Here is a 16,086-nt window from a genome sequence, read left to right as displayed (position 1 = left end):
GCGCCCCGGGCCGGGCGGCGGGCGGCGGGACCCCGGGCTCCGAGCTCCGCCCCAGGCCCCGTGCGGTGTAGACCGAGCGGCCGGCGGGGTCGCAGGAGCCGGCCCTGTACGGGGAGGGCTGGAGTCAGGGTTGGTGATCCCGGAACCCGCACTCCGGCTCCAGCTGAGACAGGTGTGATCATATGGTCGCGTTTGCTCACATGCTGGAAGGAACTGGTTCGGCGCGTGTCCCTTTGCAGGGACCTGAGCAGAAGTGGCCCTGGCACCTTTCTAAAAAGGCAGCCTGGGGGCGAGGCTGAACTCACGGCCTAGGAGAGGAAGCAGAGCAAAACCCTTTGCAGCTAATTATCCTTCCAAGCCTGCTTTGGGGCCCCTTTGTGATAGCTTTCCTCATTCCTTGAGACTGGAGGGCCCTTAAGATACCCATTCTGGGCTTGGCTCGCCCTTTGCGGACCCCCTGTGCCCTTCTTTACAAATAGGTAGGTGTGGCTGTGTGTTCAAACCAGCCAGAAGCCCCTTCCCTGTCACCATCGGCTACACACTATGTCATACTCCTCCTTGTATCCTCGGTCCCTACTGCAGCGTTTAGAAAATGACTGAAATGAATAAAGAGCAGACCAAATGCTGGAATGGAGCATGACAGCATGTCGCTAATGCTGACGTTTTGGCATTCCAGGTAAATGATCCAGATGCAGAAGTGTGGATGGTGAGTAGGAGCTGCCTTCCCACACCTGAAAGAATTGTGGGGCTGCGTGAAACACGCAGGTTTATCTATTTGCCCTCCTCCTTGCTTCGTCTACTTAAAAACTTAGAAATCAAATCCTTAGTAAGTGCTTTTTCCTAAAATATTAGGAGAAGGATCAGATTGAGAAGTCAGAATTTTCCAGATATAGAGATGCCTTTCAGCAGTATTCCCTTTGAATAAAATGGGCCAACTGAGGACACTTTTCTGAAGACACAGAACAGACCTCTCAAGGTTAAGTGAACCAATCCTCATGAATTTCTATCCAGAAACTCCAACAAACATTTGACGAGAAAATGGCAGGCTTAAGGTATGTGGTTCTGCTAATTCAGTGAGTTACATTCATAAAAAGTAATTAAAGCCCATAAAACCTACAGTATACATTGAACCAATGCTCTGATTGAATCATTTAGAGGAGGGGGAGTTCATTCCACACATTTTTGGAAATATCTAAATTTCGGTTCTTTCAATACAGATATACAATACTGTACAATGTCACTGATGAGATGATTTTAGGCTTTGGAATAATGTTGACTGTGTATAGAGTAACAACAAGTGAAAGCATTTGGAATTATATATAATGTAATCTATTATATATATATATGGTTATAAATATAACCACATTCTGATATTCTTACTGTCCAGATTCACATGCCCCTGCCTCTTCCTCAGCACTATGATCCATATCCTTAGTTCCAAATGTTATTTCTCCTGCAGTTCCAAATATCCAGCTTAATGCCGAATTTCCAAACGACTGCTACATCTGTCCACCTGTACGTTACAGTGGCTCCTCAGATACACACACGGTCCTACCCAGCATCTTTCCCTCCAATGCCCACTCTTCCTTCTGACTCACCATTTCTGTTATCAGCAGTCATTCTGAGTCATCCTTGCTCAAAACCTCAGCCATCTCTAACATCTCTGTTTCTTACCACTGTCTTTGAGATCCCCTCAGAAAACAAAGAACAAAGCAATTCAACAAAAAACAACGTAGGTCTAATTGCTTATCTGTACGGTATCGGCACATTTTACCCTTCACCTCATGCTTGGATGATGTAATATGAATAATAATAAACACCAGGCCCCCAAAGACATCCTCCCTCACCCCCAGTTTAGCCCTCCATTCCTCCCACATGGACCCTTGTGGGTCCTTCCTAACTCTTCGAGCTGCCTCTAATATCTTCCATTCCTATAATACTCCCCATATATTGCTTCCTGCTTCAAAAACTTTTGTCATTTCCCAAAATGTCTAAGTTGAAACTCCCAACTTGGCATTCCAGGCCCACCACAATACGGCCCTAACCCACCTTCCCAACTTGGTCTGGGAAGCCCAGTCCACTTCTTGCCTTGCCCTGAGAATTCCTGTATGTCAGACTCTACTCAAGCTTCCAGGTCTATCTCAAATGCTATCTCACCTGCAAAATCTCTCTGCCTCTTTCCCATAAGTTCCAACCATCCTTCCTTTGAACCTTTACTGTACCACTAACTCATTCTGCTTTGCATTAGAGTTGGCTCTGTATATGCCAGCTCCCAGGGGTCACAGGCCAGTTCCCTCTTCTTGGTGGTCCTTAGGCAACCTAGCATAGAATCTTTCTATGGCAGTTCTTCCCATACTGATTCTTGAGTGAATAAAACAATAAAGGCACAGATGAATCAATTATATGTTACCGGGCATTGGGGGCTGTACTGTACCTGACTGATTTCCATGTTCCCTACCACATCTTGCTTATGGAGGATACTTGTATCAGGATGCATACAGGAGCAAATAATAGAAAATCTGACTAGCATCAGGTTATAAAAATACAGACCACCTCACAAGAAGTCTAGAGGCAGGTGCTTAATGGTCAACAGTGTCATCAAGGACCTGGGCTTTCTGTTTTGCTTCTCTGCCAATCCTCAATGGGTAGGTGATATGTCCTCTCATGTTTACAGAATGGCTGCTGCAGCTCCAAACATCTCATGCCCAGACGAGAGCATCCCAAGTAGGAAGAAACAAGGCAGGAGGCAAAACCAGTTTTCCTCCTGTGCTTTTCTCCCTTTCATCAGGGAGGAAATGTTTCCCAGGAAGCCCCTAACATGGCTTATGGTCTGGGATCCATTCTGCTTGGTGAGCACTCATACATAAGTGCTCAGACCCCTTAATCTATTAATCACAGATATCTGATACATTTGAATGCACATTTAAAAATCTCTGCCAAACATTTCTTATGGAGAGCACAATTAAATACTGCATGATGTGTATGTGTTTAACTTCTCTCTGTCTGTCTCGATGTCTCTGTTTCTCTCTCCCTCAGTAGCTAAGTCATGTAGCTCTTCACTAGGGGGAAACTAACCCCTTACTGCTCTAAAAGTGGCCCTTGGAACAACAGCCCCAGTATCCCCTGGGTGCTTGTTAGAAAAGCAGAATCTAGGGCCCTACCCCAGACCTCTGGGATCAGATCTGCAGTTTAGTAAGATCTTCAGGTAATTCATATGCACACTAAAGTTTGGTCTAACCCTCGGCAGCGTGACTGTCCTTGCAAATGCTGATACTGGCTGATATTCTAGTCATCGTTTGGGATGGAGTAGGAAGGATGAACATGGTCTGTAATCCAGATGCTTTCTCTCCCCAGGGTCAAGACAGACATGTTTTCATAGTGACAGCAAATCACTTAAAATGTTCAGCTCTGACAACTTCCTTATAAACTAAAGGTTTCTAACTAAGCATCACAGTTGATGTTAAGCAGCTACATCTCTGGGGCGGCCCCATGCTTCTTATAAACCTACCACCCCCCTACTTGCCCTCTGCCCACACCACACAAGAAATAGGTTTTTCCAGAATCTGCCTGCTTGCCATGAATGAGGCTTGAAAATAGGGCCTCTTCAGGGCCAGCCTTCCCAACTCCAAACCAATTTACAACAGTTTCCAAAATGAAGGGCCTGATCTTATTGGGCACATCTGATCTGTACACTGTCAGTAACCTTTATGTGGTCTCACTCGCAGAGATGGAATATGGGGCTGGATGGTCCATGGACCTAGACCCAGCAGGGCCATGTGGCTAATTATGGCTGCCCCTGCCCTGCTTTTCTAAGAGCATTTTTTGAAAAGTAGGGAAAGGCCATTTAGGCATGGATGTTGCTTGGGAGAGATCAGGAGGTCACTGTGTCTTGAGACCAAAACTCTGCTCAATGCTAGAGCTTGAAGATGGAGAAATCTTTCCTGGAATAGCCTACAGTCTAGGAGGAAGGCAGATAGAATTACAGCCTGACACGGTAAATGCCATAAGGCAGAGGTCACCACTTCCTCAGCTGCTACTGAAAGCTAGAGGTAAGTCACGGAGTGTGGTGGCCACTGCTGTCATCTTTCTTTACTCCCTACACATCTCTGAACACCTCCTATACTAGGCATCCTTCTTTTTTTTTTTCCTCTTTTTGGGCATCCTTCTTAACCCATATAATTTCCTCTTTTTCTGCTAACAGGTTGTGTATACAGTTCCTGCCGGTCTGACCCTGCTTGTTGGACTTAACCCTCTTGTCACAGGTATGAACCTTGGATTCTGAATGGAGATACAGCAAATCTGATTTCCTTTCAATGACGAGAGTCTATCTGCCAACCCCCAGGAGAAAACTGGAGCTCTCCATGTCTCTCTTCTCCCTTCTGATCATAAGAGGAGGTGAATTCTAATCTAGATCGTCCTCCCCCATCTTCAGGAAAACTTGATAAGGCCGTGCCATACTAAGACAGTCTTTATCAATTTGGAACCCAAGATCTCATACTGATGTGGTACAGCAGTTATGCCGTTTAGCCCCTGAGAGAGAAGGGCTTCAGTCACCGCGTTGACTTCTTAAGCCACCAAGCTAATGGAAGATGGGCAACAATCAAACTGCTAACCTTGTCTCCATACTTAGTGGTGCATCGTTGTCTATTATGCATTTACTCTATACAGTTCTTCTCCCAGTACGACTCCCAGTAGTCATTTTCTGATTTTGAATTCATTTAACGCCTATGGATCTGAACTGCTACTTTTGTAGAGAAACTGTCTATAATGTCTATAACAAATCTTTAGATTTTTCACTGATACATGTTGCTCTCTCTGATCTCCTTATGTACCATCACAGTAACTCCAGCAATTTCTTGCACACTTTTATATATGTTTCCTCCATCTAGGCTGTAAGCCCCTTGAAAGGATCATGTCTAACCCATCTTTGCCCAAGTCTAGCTTAAACATGGCCAGGAATATGGCAGGTACCTAATGTTTGTTGAGTCAGTGAATGGCTCTAACACAGAGGCTTTATCATATGTTTGTTTTGTAACCTGCTCCTTGGATTCCTTACATGTATATCCCAGGTGAGTATACACATAAAAAATTCACTTAAAATAGCGGTTTGCATTGCCCACAGGCCACCTACCTCAGTTAGGGGCAAAATGTAGCTGCTTCACCTTTTATGGCCCTAAAAACTCAGTAAACCTTAGTTGGACAGTTTCATTCTATGAAACAGTGTCTTAGAGCAGAAAAAAAAATTTTTTTTACATTGTTTACTAACATTCTCTTATTAATGGGGAATGTTAGTCCGGCAGGTTATTTGTCACTTTCTTTAAATCAGCTTCTACTAGTGGGGCTTGAAAATTCTCAGGGCCTTAGAATAAAGACTAATGATTCCCACCTGGGTGGGGAAAGCTCTCATCCCCCAGATGCTCGGGCTTCTTGTACAAGGCCCCTAGATCTCTGTTTACATCTTCAAGGAGTATCAGTTAGGACTCCATTAGTTGCAAGCAAGGAAAAAACAACTCAAATGGCCTATAAGACGAAGGGAGATGTACTGGGATCCTTTACTGAAAAGGCTGGGATGGTGCTGGCTTCAGGCGCTGGTGGCAGCTCAGAACTTAAATTTGTCTGCAGTCTTAGTTCCACATCCACTGCACTTCAGCCCTGGGCTCCACGTGGTAGCCCTGCCACACAAAGGTCACAGCTTCACCATGCTGGGTCCAACAGAATCTAGAAGCCACTTCCCTGATAGCTCCACAAAAGCTCAGAATGGAGTTGTTGGCCCTGATTCGTTATCTGTTCATCCTGAGACAAATTACTGTCACTGAGGGGGTGGAATACATTGATTGACCTCGCTAAGGTCCAGTTGTCTGGGACACATAGACCAGGAGTGTGGGAAGGGTGGATCCCCAGAAAAAATAAGGGTCGTCATCATAGGAAGGGGAGATGCTGGACAAAATAATAAATGTCCACTTAAGTTTATAAATACTGTTTTAACCTCTGTTTTAACCTTTTGATTTGAGGGCAAATCGAAAAAAAAAAAACCCCAGCCTTTTCTGAATGCTTTACTTGAAGGCAGATTATGGCAAAGCAATACAAAGAGACCATTTTTCTCTGGGATGTGATTCCACGATTAACAGCACCAGGATATCTGTTTTTAGGTAACTTTATTTGGAAGAGTGTCTCTGCAATACACATATTCTTCTGTATCGTGTGGGCTGTCGGCTTGGCATACAACCTCTTGCTTCATACAAAACAGAACATCTTGCATGAGGAAGAAGGCAGGTGAGCAGTGATTTTTTGCTCTTTGGAAGGGGTGGGGAAGAACTGAGAAATCTGTTCCTTTACGACACCTTATCTGTGCGTGATGATGATTTAATTCCCCCAACACCATAAGGAGCAGGGAAGATATTATCTCCTTTATAAGCTGAAGAAACTGAGGAAATGATAGAGCCAGGATTCAAAGCCAGCACTGCCTACCAAACCTGTGATCACTGCTACACGTTGCATTATATTATCATCGGGCAGTTGGACCCTGACCCCCTTGTAACGAGCAAGGATTGCGTACAGTAACATTCAGTCCAGTCTAATGAGGTGAAAACTCCAACAGCCTTCGGATTCAGTCCTGGTTCAAGCCAGAATCTTATTTACACGTGTGATCAGCCCCATCAGAGGTCAGCCTCTGCCAGCCTTGCCCTTATATATCTCATGTCCTCTCCTCCTTTTGTCACCACCATTGGCTCTTGTTTTATCACCTCCTCCTTTGCTTCCTCCCACCCTTGACTCCCTGGTCTCACGAATAGCCCCCCTCCTTTCCTTTCTATCCCACTGGTAACATCTGCCAACACCAAAATTGAGAGACCTGTAGCTTAAGTCCCACTGGTGAGGTGCTGCTACATTATAGGCCCTAATCTTTGGAAAACTAGATCAGGTTGGGTCAGTTGATGGGAATGTGGACCAAATGGTTTCAATCACCTCCACCAACCTGAAGCCCATGAGGCACAGTGAAATCAAAGTGGGGGCTTCTGGCCCAAATACTATTATTTTCTACGCTATGTAAAAGATACAACCTTTTAACACATATTTCTAGAAGCATATACCCACCCCAAAATCATTAGACTCACACTACAAGTCATTCCACTCCACTAAGACGTGACCCAATCTCCTGCAATCTGTGCTTAAATTACTGATTTGAGCTCAACCTGCCTAACAGTGACCCCTCTAACACAATGTGAAAAGAGTGCCTGATCAAATCTGGGATTGTCTTCTTGGTTGTGGTATTCCTCCCTGTGACATGAAGTAAGTGATTTATATATGTTTTTGTTTGTTTTTTGTTTGTTGTTTCTCTGTTCACCTATAAATTGGGGAACAGTCATGAAGTTCTTATCTGCCTCACAAGATGAAATTTATTTTCATATAGGGCTTTAAAAGGTCTGAAAAAAGTAATTTATGAGTCATGGTTAGACTTGAAAATATTTTGTAGATGCTATATATCTTGGAGGAAGTCATCAGACAATCAGCAGAATCAAGTGTCAGGGAGAAAATGACACTTCGCAGCCACTTCAAAATATGAAATCTATGCTATTTTATAGGGAGCTCTTTGGTCTGGTGATTATCACAGCATGGCTGAGCCTGTGCCACAGCTCATCAAAGTAAGTTTTCAACTCAATTGTTAAAATCAGATGCGTTTAAGGCTGGTCAGATCAAGGCGGTAAGTGAGAATATTGACACAACTGGAAACAGGAATCTTTTGAGAGAAATCTTTCCTTTTCGCAAGGGAAGCTAACAAGAGTCGGTTCAGTGTTTCATGATCATTCATACTTTTATGAATACCACAGTTTCCTGTGTCATCACAGGTAGTTGCCAGTCTATTCTCCAGAGAGAAGGAAAGTGATCTCAAAAGGATGCTTGGATATTTAGGGAAAAGTGAATAGCAAACAAAATATAAAACTGTGGGTACATGTAAGTGAATATTAACTTTATAAAACAATAATAGAAAAATAAAAAATACATGACAACCTTAGCATATAAGCTGGAAGGGTATAAACGGGGCTAAAGTGTTCTAAGGTCCTTGAATTATCCGGGAAGGGTAAAAGTATCAATTTATATTAGATTTTGATAAGTCAAGGATTCATGTGGTAATCCTTAGGGTAACCACTGAAAGAAAAGGAGTACAGAAGGCAGGAAAGGAGAAGAGAAAAAGAACAGATGGGGAAAATAAGAAGCAGATGTTAAGACAGAGAATTAAACTCAAATATATGAGAAACTACATTAAATGTAATTGTTCCAAATATTCCAATAAAGATTTTCAAAATGGATAAAAGATTTAAAAACTAAACACTGCTTACAAAAGAGAACACAAATATACAGAAACAGAAACACTGAAAGTCAAAAGATAGAAAAAACATACTATACAAGCACCAATAAAACGGAAGCCAGTATAGATGTTTAATTTTAAAAAGTAGATTTTAAGGTCAGCATTAGAAAAAAGGAGGACTTTTTGGCAATTAAAAAAAATTCTGCTTTAATTTTTTATTTTGAAATATTCAAACACATTCAAAAGCAGTGAGACTAATATAATGAATCAGATGTACTCATCACCCAGCTCCAACAACTATCATTATATATCCAATCTTGTATCATCTATCACTGTCCTGATTATTCTGAAATAAATCTCAAACAACATGTTGTTTTATGTTTTATATATTTCAGTATGTATCTCTAAAAGATAAGCACTTAAAAAATAACCACTCTACCATCATCACACACAAAAAGTAAAACAGTAATTCCTCAGTATTATGAGTTTTCCAGCCAATGTTTATATTTTCACAACTGTATTATAAATGCTTGTTCCTCTGTGCTTCATGTTTCCTATAAATTGGTGGTAAGATCTAGAAACTTGGCCAGATTCTGGTCGTCTTCTTCTTCTCCTCCTTCTCCTTCGTCGTCTTCTTACCATCATCATCACTAAGCAAGACCACTTCATGGGTGTTATGCACTTCCATCATAATGTGCATAACACCTAGCTGTTTCTCTTTAATGTTAATATAAAATCTTTGATGATCACTGCCTAAATCCACTAATTCATTTGAGTTGCAAAATGGTCATAATCTAAGTATACCACTCCTTGATTATTATCTGGAAAACTTCCACTTATCAATTCTTGGACTACTCAGACACAGATCATAAGAGGAAAAGGAGTTGACTCTCTTAATTTACCAGTTTTCAGAATGAGTTTTTCTTGCTTTGGCACCTTCCAAAAGTGACCAATGAGTTTTATTTATTTAATAATACCATTATAAAGTCATGGATTTCAAGATATTTGATGTTTCTCAGTCCATGGCAGTTACTTAAACTGTCTCATCTTTGACCAGGGGCACTTATTCAGGTTGGCACCAGAACTCTGTTTGACATGACCCTAGTAAACGTTGATTGCTTCCTTGCTTTCTGGTATGACAAAATGTTCCAAACTAAGATTATACATTTTATGCCCCAGACCTGGAATCAACCATTTTTCCAAAAAGCCCTCATTACTTTCAGTAGGTAATAATGGTATTTAGAGGTCACATTCTGGGCACAAATGGTGCTCACTGCTACTGGGTTGAGTTGGGTTCTTTTAGTGGACAGAACAAGAAAAATTCACATTATATGTGCATAGGTATGTATATATATGTATGTGTGTCATAAATATATATATATATACACATATGTATATGTGTGTGTATTACATATATAAAGATATATATATATTTTTTTTTACGTATATAGTTAAAGATAAAATCCCTTATGAGTTCATATCGATCCTAGAATTCAAATTCAGGAACACAAGTTTTCATCTGACCTTATCAGCAATCTTAAATCTGTATTTACTTTTTTTTTTTTTTTAATTTTATTTATTTATGGCTGTGTTGGGTCTTCGTTTCTGTGCAAGGGCTTTCTCTAGTTGTGGCAAGTGGGGACCACTCTTCATCGCGGTGCACGGGCCTCTCACTACTGCGGTCTCTCTTGTTGCGGAGCACAGGCTCCAGACGTGCAGGCTCAGTAGTTGTGGCTCACGGGCCTAGTTGCTCCGCAGCATGTGGGATCTTCCCAGACCAGGGCTCGAACCCGTGTCCCCTGCATTGGCAGGCGGATTCTCAACCACTGTGCCACCAGGGAAGCCCCTGTATTTACTTTTAATCATGTCAAAAAATCTCTAGTCTCAGTGACCTCAACATAACTCATCTGACTCATCCCACAATACAAACACAATCTCAGAATAACAATATAATTACTGAAAATAGGTATTTTGTGTTGCTGTTTCTAGGGAACATCTCTCTAAGGGATGTACATTCAAATTACTTGGAATAGTAACTCTGTGTGCTAATCCCACCAAGTGAATAGACAGTTAAGTTCATTTATCTCATTTTACTTTCAATTTCTAGGGATACTTTATTAAAAATATATTAATTTTGTTTTATAATTATATAAAACATCTACGTGGTTCCAAAGTCAAATCTACAAGACAGAGTACATTCAAAGAACTCTAACTTCTCTATCTCCCAACCCTATGTCCTCCCTTTCTCTATAGGTGAAACTTTTTTCAACTTTATGGTTTCTTTTTTGCGGTACGCGGGCCTCTCACTGTTGTGGCCTCTCCCACTGCGGAGCACAGGCTCCGGACGCACAGGCTCCGAACGCACAGGCTCAGCGGCCATGGCTCACGGGCCCAGCCGCTCCGCGGCACGCAGGATCCTCCCGGACCGGGGCACGAACCCACGTCCCCTGCATCGGCAGGCGGACTCTCAACCACTGCACCACCAGGGAAGCCCCCTTCCATGGTTTCTTAATGGAGCAAATACGTACATTCATTGGTATTCCTGCTTGTCTTAGATAAGTGGTAGCATATTATACACAATTGTGTTCTTGATTTCCCCTTACTACATCCTGGAGATCACCTTGCGGTATATAAAGACTTTCCTTACTCTGCTGATAGGTCCAGAGTATATTCATCCAGTCCTCTACTGTTCAGGTTGTATCCAAACTTTTGTGATTCAAAATAGTGCCAACAAAGTGTATTGTCAAATTTTTGAATTTTTACTAATTGGATAGTTGAGAAATGGGTAGTTTTCATTTGTATTTCTCGTATTAGGAGCAAAGGTAAGCATATTTTCATATGATTAAGAGCCATTTACATTTTTTTTTCTATAAATATTGGTTCATCTCTGAGAGTATAGGTTTAACCAATTTCTAAGGTTGTTGGTCTTCTCTACTTTTAGAAGCTCTTTACATACTAGGGCTATTAACCCTCTGTCTGTGATATAATCTGAAAAATTTATTTTGCAGTTTCTTATTGTCCTTTTACTTTGCTTATGCAAAGTACACTTTGCCATGAACAAAAAATTTTTTTTAATGTGACCAAATTTATCGGTCCATTCCCTTATTGCTTCTGGATCTGGAGTCATAGTTAAGTAAACTTTCCTTCCTCTCAGGTTGTAAGTAACTTACCTAAGTTTTCTTCTAATACATGTATGGTTTCATTTTTACATTTAAATCTTTGACCAATTTAGAGTTTATCCTAGTGTAACAGCAAAAAGAACGGATCCAATATTATCTTTTTCCTTTTTGGCTCTCTGGTGATCTCAACACCACTTATTAAAAAGCATACATAACTAATAACATAGCCTCAAAATAGATAAAATAAAAATGGACAGAACGAAAAAGAAAAACTAAAAAATTGACAATCATTTTGGGAGACTTTAATACACTTCTTTCAGTTACTAACAGAACAAGAAGATTTAAAAAATCAATAAAGATATAGAAAATTTGAGCTACACAATAAGAAACTTGACCTAAAGGACATATATAGAATACCAGCACCAAGAATGGCAGAATTCACTTTTTTTTTTCAAGTAAACGTTGAATATTTGCAAAAAGACTTTATGTTGAGCCATGAAATAAGTTCCAACAAATTTCAAAGAACTGAAATCTTATGGAGTACGTTCTTTGACCACAGTGCAACTAAGCTAGAAATCATTAACAAAAATAATAATCAGACAACCACTGTATGTTTGGAAATTAGGAAATACATTTCCAAATAACATTTGGAACACATCACAATGAAAATTAGAAAATATTTTGAACTGAATGATAAGGAGACGACTACATATTAAAATTTGTGGGATGTGGGTAAAACACATGCTTAGAGGGAAATTTATAGCATTATATATATATATTAAAACAAAACAAAACAAAACAAAAACTAGGCAGGCTGAAAGTCAATGAGGTAAGCTTCGAAGAAGTTAGGAACTCTCCAGTTCAAGAAGTTAGTAAAAGAACAGTAAATTAAGCCCACCAAAGAAACAAGAAAATAAATATAAAAGCAGAAACCAATGAAAGGAAAAAATCAACATTAAAAAATAAAGGAGTAAGAGGGACAAATATTCATTCTCTGAAATGATTAATAACACTGATGAACCCTGGCAAGGCTAAAAAGGGAAAAATAATTAGAGTGAGAGCAAGGAAAGGAAGGCACAAAAATAACTAATTTTGGATGAAAAAGACAGATATTTGCCCATGTAACAGACACTGCAAAAATCATAAGAGGATATTATGAACAACTTTTTCCCAATAAATTTGAAAATGTAGATGAAATGGACAAATTCCTTGAAAGATACAATTTACCAGAACTGACACAAGAAGAAATACTCAGAACGGTCTCATAACTATTAAAGAAATTGAGGGTATAATATAAACTTTTCCTAAAAGAAAACTCTAGACCATATGGAATAACTGCAGAATTCTACCTAACATTTAAGGAAGGAATAATGCCAACCTTCAACAGACTCTTCCAGAGAACAGAAAAAGAAGAAACATTTTCCAGTTTATTTTATGAGGGCAGAAAAATCTGGACACCAAAAGTTGACAAGAACATTACCCACCCACCCCCACCAAAAAAAAAAAAAAGAAAGAAAGAAAAAGGAAGTTACACAGCAATCTCACTCATGACCACCGATGGAAAAACCCTAAACAAAATATTAGCAAAAAATAAAAAACATTAGCAAATCAAGTCCTGCAATTCATGACCCAGCCACCAAGTTGTGTTTATTCTAGGAATACAGTTAGTTTAACATTTGGAAACCAACCAGTGTTTTTCACTACATTAACAGAATGGAAGAAGAAAATAAACTATCTTCTCAGCCTATACAAAAAGAGCATTTGATAAAATTCAACATCCATTCATGATAAAAGCTCATAAAAATTGATTTAAAAAGGAACTTACCCTGTTAAAGGGTATCTATACCACAGCATAATACTTAATGGTGAGCAGCTGAAAACTTTTCCTCTGAGATCAGGAATGAGAAGTAGCCACTGTTTACACTAGTTCTACTCAACACTGTTCTATCTCTTGTCCTAGCCAGTAGAGTAAGGCGAGAAAAAGAAATAAAAGCCCCCAAGGATTGGAAAGGCAAAATTAAATTTTCCTTATTCACAGATGACAAAATCACATATGTAGAAAATTTCTAAACATCTAAAAAGTTATTCAAATAAGTGAGTTTAGCATGATGGCTGGATACTAGGTCAATATACTAAAATCAACTATTTTTATCAGGAAGTAACAGAAAATGATAAAAACAAAAAGTTACCATTTATAGCATCAAAAAATCAACTCCCCAGGAATAAATCTAGCAGAGATGTGCAAAATCTCTGCATACAAAACTATAAAACATTATGGGAGAAATTAAAGACCTCAATATTAAAATAAAGAACACCTAAATAATTATCCTATGGCAGTATAAGATAAACCCATACTGGAAAAATAAATGAATGAAACAATAGAATCTAGAAACAGATCCATATATATATATATATGTATGTATGTATGTATGTATGTATATGGCCTTCACTTAGGACAATGGTGGCACTCCAGGGTAGCAAAGGAAGGCAATCTTTTCAATAAATAGTGCTGGAGCAATTGAATATCCATATGGAAAAAAGTGAAACAACCCCTACACCTTAAAACTTTCATAATAATCAATTCTAGGTGGATTATAGATCTAATGTGAAAAGCAAAACAATAAAAGTTTTAGAGAAGATAATCTAGTATCCTTAAGACCTTGGGGAAGTAAAGTTTTCTTAAACAGAACACAAAAATCATTATGTAAAGATCCATTTTAACATTGCTTTATCAATGACCTTCAACTGAGGTCACTGAAATGCAGAATTATATTTCTTATATAATTCTTATATGAAATATAAGAATTATATTTCAATTTAAAAAATTAAAAAGACCGTACAAAAATGTAATGATGTGTTTTAGTAAAATCAATCTTCATATTCGTTACCAAAGCAATTCATAATTTTTAGTGGATTGTTATTTATAATAATTTTTGTGTGTCTTTATAGGAATCCAGTTGGTGGAAGAATTCAGTTGGCTATTGCTATCACAGTTGCTCTTTTCCCATTTATCTCATGGGTCTATGTATATATAAACAAGGAGATGCGGTCCTCCTGGCCAACTCACTGCAAGACAGTAATTTAAATGAAGAATCCTGTTCTTAAAATGAGAGTTTACAATTTTTTGTAAACATGATTGTAACATGCCAGTTTCCTGGGAATTTATTTCAGGTAATTTGAGTTAATACTAGAGATGATTTTTTTTAAAAAATCCTAAGTTAGGCTGCCTACAACACAGGACTGGAAGGGACTAGTAAGAGGAGGAGTCTGACATTCTGTTGTGTCACAGTGTAGTGGAAAAGGCAAAACACAGAAGTTCAGAAATATGAATTCTAACTCAGCTACGTCACTATCCATGTGACTTGGGCAAATGTGTAAACCTCCCATGGATAATTCTTTATCTATAAAATAGGGTTACTACCAGACCTCCTACTTATTTATATAGTTGCAAGGTTTATAACTGAGATAATATGAGAGCATTCAAAATATAAAGAGTTGACGAAGGGCTGCACCTGATAACATAGAGGGAAGCAGGGTTTGGATAATGACAGAAAGAGTTCAGGAGAGGGCTGTACCCCTGAACTAACCTCCGTATACTGAACTGGTACAGTGCCGTGAATTAAATGAGGACTCCAGATGAACCAAGTGAACAAGCATGTCTTGGAAAGAAAGTTAGCTAGAATAAAGGAATGTGGGACCAAAAAGAAGGAGAGAGAGAATATTAATTACATTTTAAATGAAAAATAAGACCAAAATCTAGACACATATTTTTAATGTCAAAAGTAGCCCTGGAGAGAAGACCATTTCAGAGCTGTACAGTCTGGTGGCCACTAGCTGCATGTTGTATTGAGCGCTTGAAATGTACACTGAAGAAGTTTGAATTTTTTCATTTTTATTTAAAAACATCAATTCAGTTATGAGAAAACTTATAAGTGTGTTTGGAACACTTGTTTTAAGTATGTTTGGAACAACTTGGATATGTGAATCTACTTCTTCAGCTGCAAATTTTATATCTAAATACGGACCAAGTATTTCCAATGAAAATTTAGTGTCCAAATGGATGGATTATAAGTATAAAATATACACTAGATTTTACAGACTTAGTATAAAAAAGAATGTAAAATATTTTTATATTGATTACATGTTAAAATAATATGTTAGATGTATTGGGGTAAATAAAATACATAATTAAAATTAATTTTATCTATTTCTATTTACTTTTTAAAATGTGACTGCTAAAATATTTCAAATTACTTATGTGGCTCACATTATATTTCTGTTGGTCAGTGCTGTCTTAGAGCATCTGGATGGCAACTCTTTTACATATGCTAGCATCAAACTCCATAGTGGAGATAGTTTCATGAGATTTAGGAAATATTTGACTCAAAAAGTATTAGTAGAGTGAAAATGAGTCTGGTAGTTTGCCTATTTTTATAGACTTTAATACGATATTAAGTATTTTATAAATATTTGTTAAAGGAGATAAGCATGTTTTTTGTTTTACATAATGGCCACTGGATAGTCAGAAATTCTCTATCAAGATTTAGAGGCTAAAGGAAAAAAAATCTAGTTGATATTAAAGCAATTAAAGTAAAATTTATTTTAAGGGTCAGTGAAATACAAATAAAGGATTTCAGTTTTCTGGTATATTTATGGTTTTTA

General features: G+C 38.7%; 1 protein-coding gene across 1 annotated transcript in view; it reads left to right on the top strand.

Annotated features, from left to right (window-relative positions):
- Positions 1 to 16,071, top strand: part of TMEM220 (transmembrane protein 220) — a 16,600-nt gene extending 529 nt beyond the window's left edge. The window contains exons 2-6 of the mRNA XM_024752583.1: positions 644 to 706; positions 4,202 to 4,262; positions 6,150 to 6,273; positions 7,581 to 7,640; positions 14,374 to 16,071. Of these exons, the coding sequence (XP_024608351.1) occupies positions 644 to 706; positions 4,202 to 4,262; positions 6,150 to 6,273; positions 7,581 to 7,640; positions 14,374 to 14,509 (444 nt within the window). The 3' untranslated portion in view covers positions 14,510 to 16,071. The remainder of the gene's footprint in view (positions 1 to 643; positions 707 to 4,201; positions 4,263 to 6,149; positions 6,274 to 7,580; positions 7,641 to 14,373) is intronic.
- The last annotated feature ends 15 nt before the right edge of the window (positions 16,072 to 16,086 follow it).

The sequence above is a fragment of the Neophocaena asiaeorientalis genome, unplaced genomic scaffold (genome assembly GCF_003031525.2).
Source record: "Neophocaena asiaeorientalis asiaeorientalis breed wild unplaced genomic scaffold, Neophocaena_asiaeorientalis_V1.1 scaffold540, whole genome shotgun sequence".
NCBI classification, from domain to species: domain Eukaryota; kingdom Metazoa; phylum Chordata; class Mammalia; order Artiodactyla; family Phocoenidae; genus Neophocaena; species Neophocaena asiaeorientalis.
The sequence above is the reverse complement of the archived record's forward strand: the minus strand, read 5'-3'. Positions and strand labels throughout refer to the sequence as shown.